Here is an 8798-nt window from a genome sequence, read left to right on the forward strand (position 1 = left end):
GAGCACATTCCACATTAACATCCCGGCAGACGGTAGGATGCACAGGAGGTATCCTGACTAAGAAGCCCTGCGGCTCATCCATATAAGGTTGTGTCACCAGTTGAAATGTGTCAGAGGATCCTGACAGGTTGGGTCATGCCACAGCAATGTGAAACTCATGCCTAGAAACCGACTTCCACAACAGATACCAGGTATGTACCAACAATGTGGAAACAGTTACATAGGTGGATATGGGTAACACGTGTTTATTAATTTGGAAATAACCTTTTCCTGAACTAGTTTAAAAATAGCAATTTGAGAAAGAGATTACTGAGTCAAAAGCCTCAAACATAAAAGTGGCTTTATGCGAGAAACTGTCCTTATTGTGAAATTACAATGGTGCCATTATCAATTCAGTGAGTTTCAGTTGACCAGTTATCATAGATCATTTTATTGAAAAAGACAATATATTTAGCTTGTTAACCATAAAAAAGTTAACAGATTCTAAACTTGAAATAATGTCAATAACATAATTAAATTATGCACACAAATTGTGACAAATGTACATTATGCCAGTGTTAATGTGTTAACCACAGAAAACAGCAGGTGTTATTGAGGTGCACTGTAACAGACACTTGTCTACAGGGGCATGTCTACCAGTGTGCTGAGATAAGCCTTGCCCACCCAGAGGAATCACAGTTTGTTTAGTGTTCATATTTTTTGGTAATTTTGTCATTGGTCATCAAAAAATGCACTGGGGGGATGGGGATGAGGCAGGTGGTTTAATTAGGCTGCTTGATTATATCATTCACAAAAGATCACAAACGCACAGAAATTGCTAAATGCCTTCAAATGCCCAGCCAAAGATGACATCCTAATAACACCTCTGCTTGATTATAGCTAAAAGCAATGTGCTGACAAGCTATGAGATCGGTGGGCTAAAATTCCAAACAAAACAAACTACAGTTCTGAAGGTGGTTGAAACAACAGCGTCACAACACTGATTTTTTTCCAACCTCAGTCACATTTATCAGTCAAAGCAAACCTGAAAAACAGAGGACATGGGTAGCGTCGCTGTGCGTTTTCTTGGCCTGTGCTGTTCACGCAGAGTTTAAAGTGTCCGTGTTCGCATGTTCCAGCAGATGGGGAAATAAACTCCGGGGCTACGCGTGTTCTGCGCTCGTCCGCGGGCTCAGCAGGTGCTGCTCTCCGTGTTCCCGCTGGACGACGTGTAGGCGTTGCTCTTCTTGGAGTACTTCATGGAGCTGAAGGACACCCTCATCCTCTCCACCGTCCGGTTGCTGCGGCACAGCAGCGTGTTTTTCACGTTGTCCCTGAAGTCCTCCGACACGTAGTAGTAGATGAGCGGGTCCAGGCAGCTGTTGAGGCTGGCTAGGCAGAGCGTGGTGATGTAGAAGGCGTAGCCGATGTTGTCTTTGCCCCCAGCCTTTATGGACGAGTAGTGGACGAGCAGCATGATGTTGCTGGGCGTGAAACACAGCAGGAAGGTGAGCAGCACGGTGACAATCAGCAGGATGGCTCTGCGGCGGTTCTTCCCCGCGCTCTCCTCCATCATGGAGTCTCCCAGCGTCCGGAGCAGACGCACGTACGCCACGATTATCACCAGTGCCGGGACGAGGAACACAAACACGGCCATGAAGATGAAGTAGAAGAAGGGGTACTTGATGTTGTCAATGATGCCGACGTCGTGGCAGGTGGTGATGTTCAGGCCGCTGATCGTGGCCGTCTGGTTGTAGAGGTACAGGGGGGTGGTGCAGAGCCAGATGAAGACCCAGATGGCGATGGAAACGCCCATGGCAATCTTATTGTTCTTCCTCTGGTGAGAGAGCGGGTGAGCAATGGCCCAGTAGCGTTGCACACTCAGGCAGGTGATGAACAGGATGGAGCAGTACATGTTCGCATAGAAAAATCCCACCAGCACCTTGCAGAGGGCCTCGCCAAAGATCCAGTCATTCCCGTTTAAATGGTAGGCGATCTTTAGCGGGATCCACACCACGAACAGCAGGTCGGACAGAGCCAGGTTTGCCATGTAGATGGCGGCTGGGTGCTTCTTCTTGGTCCTGAAAAGGAAGACCCAGATGGCCATGGCGTTGAGCGGCAAAGCGACCACAACCACGATGATGTAGATGATAGGGAGAAAGACCGTGGTTAGCCCGCCCTGAAGCGTTTCAGTGGTCACCGTGTCCACCTGAACAGTGCCATCCTTTTGATCCTGTCCAGTAAAAATTCGTGGTGACCCTGAAACAAACAGTCAACATAATTATAATGAGCTACATAGGAGATACGTATGCACTCACACATGGTCAACAAGCTTATGTGACCATAGCTAACCAAACCCGTTAAACACACTGCATGGCAACATGAGCTCTTAATTTTATGGAGAAATGAACTTCAACCATTTTACATGAAATACATAGAGGCGCATCACCTACACATTATTAAGCATTATTACCTATATAATATCATATACGCGTAAGTGTTTTGTCAGATCTCTTAATAATAACAAGAATTCAACAGTGTTCGTACAGTCGCAAAATCAGCCTACGTTCATAGACATTCCCAGAACTTCCAGGACTACACTTGTAGCTCAAAGGTGTCCAAAAGGTATTTTCAAGAAGCACTGTTGTAAAGAATAATCCTTTTACTCTCAAGAACGTCGAACAGAATATAAAGGTGATCCCCATCAAATTACCAAACACAGCGTAAAATATAACTTACTTCCTTGTACACCGATAGTGACTGCACAAAGCAGGAAAATCATTAATTGGATATTACATACTGAATCCATGGTAAATGTCCAAGTATACACTACTGAAGCTAGCCTGAAATGTCCGACAAGGTGTTGCGCAAAGTCTTTTGTCAAGGAGGTTCAGCTATTTCCGTCCTTGTTGAAACTCTAGAGTCTAGGGCACACCCTTCGCCGTAATAGGTAAAAATCCGGTTACCTGCGCAACGTCACGCTTACGTAGTATACACATCAACCACATTTGTGGGTGAAATGCTTTTTTGCAAGCCGAATACACCTCTTGCAGTTTTTATACACATTTTATCTTATGTGATTACAGTTTGCATTCAATTTCATAAAGGGAAATGCAATTTATCGTGTTGCCGTCTGTTCAGTTCGGCATTTTATCAACTTTATGTTTGTTCTGCGCTGGAACTGAAGTATAAAACGGAAGAGACCAACGCGAAGCACAGAAAACACTAACATATTAACACCGCTAGAGGGCGATATTACTATTATTGTTACAACACTCAAAGGATTATTATCCAGGTTCAGCTATCAGATTCGTTCCGGGAGTAGCCCTGTATATGCTGGTTATTCCAACCGCAATTGCAATCCCAAAATCGTACAGTTTTTTACAGTCACTTTGACACAAATTTCAGAACCTTGAGGTCATTTTTCGAAACTGTTTTTCAAAACTGTGCACACAAAACTCAGATAAAACAGATAATCAACACTAAACACTTTTTTCAATTGCTTGGATACAATATACATAAACCAAAAAGAATTTGTTCACTGAAACAAATCACTTGTTCACAATGACACAACTTAACTTTCAAAGTATTAGCATTTCAAAATGAAATACACACATTAAATTAGAAAATACTGTCTTTTCATTCATTACAATGCATCTAACTACCAATGTATCCACCAACTAAAAATGATGAAGTAACTAATATTACTCCTAAAGCATAGTTTTATGGAAACAGATGTTTAGATCATGAATGTTTTAGGATAAATTAATTGATTGACACCAATTATTTTGGAACAGGATCAATTTTACCATATTATCATTGACTGTAATATTTAATCATCGTCCTTTGTCACAGGGGCTTTCCACATTTTTTAAATGTATACATTTTGGTGGTTCAGCCTGATTTTTTGTAAAAGCAATGAAAAAATAATTCAGTTTGGTCCACATACAGTGCCAGTGCTCTTGTGCTAACTGTGCAAAAAGTCTAAAAAGTTAGCTCTGTATCAAACAAACCTACAGTATGTTGTAATTAGTATTCTGATTTTGTTCAAAAATTAAACTCTCTTCAACTGTTTCCACTACTCCCTTTATTTAAAACCACAAAAATAACTATATTGAATCATGTATCAAGTATTTCTAACTGCAATACTGTATTAAAGTATTGTAAAAAAACAAAACAACTAAACAGTGAAGCCATAAGTATCTTGTGTGTAGGTGATCTAAACAAATGTCCCTATAGTATTTCATGCAAGGGATTTACTTGAACCAATGAGTGTAGAAGTGAAAGATTTCTTCAGAGATATGAATGCACAATGCATGTTTTGAACAGGCAAACAGGCTGTGTTACAAGTACTTACCGTTTTGAGTCCTGTGTCTAAGGTTTTGAAAATTGACCACAAACTTAGTGCCAAAGTGATTGTCAAAAATTGTAAGAAGGGGTAATTGTTTCCTTAATTACGTTTTGCTTGTTAAGAAGGATCATTTACCCTCTTAAGATGTATTCCATTTTCAGAGACACAGATTAAGTAATTTTACTTCACTGCAGTTTTTAAAGAACACAAAGCTAACGTTATATATTTTCCATTCTGGTCATTAAGTGGACAGAGACACTGCTTGTGCTGAGCAGTAATCTCTTTCCCAACTGCTTGGCTTTGTACTTGTGAGTCTGTCCAGTTCTCCACACACACACACACACACACACACACACATACACACACTCACTTTCCTCCTGGTTATATTATGCACAGGTATTAGTTTTGGACATGAGCAAACTGTTGAAGAGGGATCTGAATGAGAAATCCATGCTTTAAAGCACTAATAGAGAAGCATACTGTACAGTACTGTGTCCCACAGGTGTCTGAGAATAAGAGAAATGGCCAAGCAAAGTGTTTTTGGCCTCCATTGATATCATGGTCAGAGCCATGAATGGAAATCTACATTGGGCTTTTTTCCTATAATTAAGAGTTTGTATGGCTATTTCACCAGATAGACCATACCCTTACTAACCTAAGCTAGCCCTGTGCATATCCTTACTAAAGTAAAACTAACCCTGTGCATAGTCTTACTAAGCTAAGCTAAGCTAACCCTGTACATATCCTTACTAAATTAAGCTAACCCTGTGCATACCCTTACTAAGCTAAGCTAACCCTGTGCATACCCTTACTAAGCTAAGCTAACCCAGTTCATACCCTTACTAAACGAAGCTAACACTGTATATCCATTTTTAGAGCACAAGTAGTATGTGTGTTGTAACTAATGTGTTACTACTACTTCATTTGAAGACACTTTCAACTATAGGCTATGGAATGTAATCAGGTTATTATAACCAGCAAAAATAAGAGGACAGTAACCTTTATCTGAAAACTCAAATATGTTTTATTTATTTACAGAAATGTGTAATGATTCTGTGGAAAATTAATGACATTCTGTTTTTCATTTATTTCAAATTTAGAACTGTAACATAATCTCATGCCACATAATCAAGTCTGAAAATTATTTTCTATTTACATGGAATGACTGACCAGTGCAATTTTAATACTTTTTGCATGCTGGCCATATACCAAAAAACACATGAAATGTGATATTCATATCTGTAACTTGCAAAACTTGTAGTGAAAGCAAAGTATGCTTATAACTGGCCAACACTAAAAAGGAAGATTCACAGTTAGCAATCAAGGTTGTTACATAATTAGTTAAGCCGGCGAGTTTAGCCTATATTTGTTTGTATTTAAAAGCACTGGGCCATTTTTAATTCATATGATTAATACAGGCAAGTAAATGTGATAATACAAAATACTGAGGGTAACCAGACCCAGATATTATACACAATAACAGCACTACTCTTATAAAATTAGCAGAACATCATCATGTACACTATTGTGGATCATGTATTATGAATGAGCAGTTTTACATAACACTGCAATCTAACAGGCCCGCATAGCTATAACCAGCATATTAAAATGTCTCCCCAGTCTGACTCAGGCCCCCTACACAGGTCATTCATTAAATTGGGAGTTATAAAGGTGAATGCAGACAGAGTGACAGTATCCTATAGTGATGACAGTGAATGCTAACAGGCTAGCTCTGTCTAAGAACAGAGCTGATAGGAAGAGGTGCATGAGTTCCGTACTTAAGTCAGATCTGGTAAAAAAAAAAAAAAAAAGTAGTCTATGAGAGTCTAGTGCGATTAGGCCACCAGCCAATAAGAGTCTGGCGTGGTCAGGCCACCAGCTTTTTGTACTGGCTGGCCCTGTCGCCCTGGAAGGACTCCATCTTGCTGGTGCAGGTGCTGGCGGACTGAGCACTCCTCTCTCTCTGCGGGACGTCCCGGCAGCGCAGCAGGGCGACAGCCTGCTTCTGGCACTGCGACGAGCCGAAATAGTAGAGCAGGGGGTCTAGACAGCAGCTGAGCGCCCCGATGCACATGCTCAGCAGATAGGCGGCGTAGGACGCGTCACTGTGCGAGCGAGCAAACTGCACATAGTGCGCCATCAGGATCACGTTGGCGGGCGTGAAGCAGACCACGAACACCGCCAACACGGTTATCGCCATGGCCACCGCCCGCGTCTTCTTGGCGGGGTTGACGGAGCTGACGGCGGTTAGCGCCTGGATGATGCGCAGGTAGCACACGGCGGTGAAGATGAGGGGGATGAAGAAGAAGATGGAGCAGAAGATGGGGAAGAAGTAGAGGTAGTATCCGCGCAGGTGGCCGAGGTCCAGCACGTCGTGGCAGGTGGAGATCCCCAGCTCCGGCAGGCGAATCAGCTGCTCCGACAACAGAAGCGGCATCACCCCGGCGACCGACAGCAGCCACATGGCCGCGCACACTGCCATGGCATTCTGGGGGCTACGCCAGCTCAGTGACTGGATGGGGTACACCACCGCCAGGAAGCGGTCCACGCTGATGCTCATCATCAGCAGGATGGAGCAGTACATGTTGCAGTAGAAGGCCCCGGTGACCAGGCGGCACATCCCAGGCCCGAACACCCAGTCGCTGCCGTTCAGGTGGTACGAGATGCGGAACGGCAGCAGCAGCACGAACAGCAGGTCGGCCACAGCCAGGTTCAGCATGTAGATAGCCGCTGGCTTCTTGGGCCTGATCTTCACCGCGAACATGAATATGGCCACGCCATTGAGCGGGACGCTGATGAGGAAGATTAGAATGTACACGGTGGGGATGAAAGCCGTCACTAGGGAACCCTTGAGATACTCCGAAGCCTCTTTAGAGACGGTGTAGTGCTTCTTCACCACCGGGGGGCTGTGGTCTTTCCTGGATTCTGAGCTAAACCCCGATCCGCTGGCCTCCTGCACATCCAAGTAGTCAATGGGCTCATCGGTCACCGTCCGGAAGAACCCGGCGAAGGTCTTTGGGCCTATAACTAAGACAGCACAGAGCATTAACCAAACAAGCCCCAAATATTAAGACCTTCCTAAAAATAGAAACACTTTTAAAATATGGTGCCCTTTTAATAACGTCTGAAAAAAGGCTACTAATTATCTTCCAAAATCACTTGGGGATAACTTATGGAATAAAAAGTGACTATATTTCTACAGGCTAGCCTAATTGCATGTTTTGCATGAACGTCACAAACTAGCAGTACACCCGACCTCCGATGCGAGGAGAAGGAAAACAACACTATAGGTTCCTTAATGATCCTTAAAGTTCATTTAAGAACCCTCGATGTCTCGATTTTGTACTCATATGCGTTTTAAATACTCTAAACCAAATATAAAAAATATTGTTTATATTATACAATTATGTGATACAGCAATCTTGTTGTTGCTATTATTATGAAATTATAATTACTATTATGGGACAGAACAGATTCCTCCAGACACTTTTCAACCCTTGAAGATTTCTTCAAGGAACCTTTCTGAAAGGTTCCTCAGAGAACCTTAAAAATGAGTTCTTGGAGGTTCCTCTATGGTTTCCGCCAGTGTGGCAAATTGAGGAACTACTAAAGGTTCCTTAATTTGCCTTCAGGAACTTTACATTTTTAGAATGCCCGCTAAGGTAAGACTTGTACTCTGGAATCGTTCACGGTTGCACTTCACGGTAACATGAAAGTACAATAGAACACAATATCTACAGTTAATATTGCAATCTAAAACTTTCATGTAGAATAGTTGCAATGATGACTCCAGCAGTTTACAAAGAATCAACCAACATTTCGGTATACCAGTCCAGATAATTCATTCAAAGTTTCGCTTCAGAGACTTACCACTAAATGATGCATTTTGCTGGGTAGCTGGGTCCAAGCAACGTATGAGTCCAAGCAACGCCAGAACGATAACCGCTTTGAAAATCATGGTAGTTAAAGCCTAAATTACACCTTTTCAAAAAATTTCAGTTATTCAGTTAATAAATGTATACTTTTTGGCTGAGATCAGTCACCTACTCGGCGTGATGAAAGATTCGGGACTTTAATCGGCAGTAGAACTGTCACGAAAAGCAAGGATCCGCTTCTGCCCCAAATTCCTCCAGTTCCCAGCGCCGGACCGCCCACGCCGAGAGAGCAGGCTGGGTGTGAGCGTATCTATTCGGTGACGTCAGCAGTTCAGTTTGCTTTATCAGACACGCAGCCGGAGCAGAAGCCTGCCAGCTGCCTTCTGCGGTTCGCTGAGACATAGCCCCGAAATAACGACTTACATAGGTTACTTACAGCAACGGTTTTGGACTGAAATGCGGGCACGTTATTATATTTTAGAAACAAATGTGAACTAACGCCACGATACAAATTAAACAGGCGTGTACACCCAACCTAACGGTGTACACTCCTGAACTTAATTTACCAAAATGGCAACCTGTTTTAGCGATGT

At 42.8% G+C, this 8798-nt stretch overlaps 2 protein-coding genes across 2 annotated transcripts; both read right to left on the reverse strand.

The window, feature by feature from the left end:
- Positions 1–225: 225 nt before the first annotated feature.
- Positions 226–2909, reverse strand: LOC133140615 (proteinase-activated receptor 2-like). The gene is made up of 2 exons (XM_061260663.1): positions 2719–2909; positions 226–2238 (listed from the first exon to the last, which is right to left on the reverse strand). The coding sequence occupies exons 1-2, from the start codon at positions 2786–2788 to the stop codon at positions 1172–1174; spliced, it is 1137 nt and encodes a 378-aa protein (XP_061116647.1). The 5' UTR covers positions 2789–2909; the 3' UTR covers positions 226–1171.
- Positions 2910–5330: 2421 nt separating this feature from the next.
- On the reverse strand, positions 5331–8489 carry f2r (coagulation factor II (thrombin) receptor). The gene is made up of 2 exons (XM_061261009.1): positions 8201–8489; positions 5331–7357 (listed from the first exon to the last, which is right to left on the reverse strand). The coding sequence occupies exons 1-2, from the start codon at positions 8286–8288 to the stop codon at positions 6198–6200; spliced, it is 1248 nt and encodes a 415-aa protein (XP_061116993.1). The 5' UTR covers positions 8289–8489; the 3' UTR covers positions 5331–6197.
- Positions 8490–8798: the final 309 nt, after the last annotated feature.

The sequence above is a fragment of the Conger conger genome, chromosome 11 (assembly GCF_963514075.1).
Source record: "Conger conger chromosome 11, fConCon1.1, whole genome shotgun sequence".
NCBI classification, from domain to species: Eukaryota; Metazoa; Chordata; class Actinopteri; order Anguilliformes; family Congridae; genus Conger; species Conger conger.

What these genes read in the sequence shown, in the direction of transcription:
- LOC133140615 (XM_061260663.1), bottom strand. Translation starts at nt 2,788, where the DNA reads ATGGATTCAGTATGTAATATCCAATTAATGATTTTCCTGCTTTGTGCA. An exon ending in CACTATCGGTGTACAAGGAA is followed by an intron (nt 2,239 to 2,718) that starts GTAAGTTATATT and finishes TGTTTGTTTCAG; the next exon opens with GGTCACCACGAATTTTTACT.
- f2r (XM_061261009.1), bottom strand. Translation starts at nt 8,288, where the DNA reads ATGATTTTCAAAGCGGTTATCGTTCTGGCGTTGCTTGGACTCATACGT. An exon ending in GCAAAATGCATCATTTAGTG is followed by an intron (nt 7,358 to 8,200) that starts GTAAGTCTCTGA and finishes GTGCTGTCTTAG; the next exon opens with TTATAGGCCCAAAGACCTTC.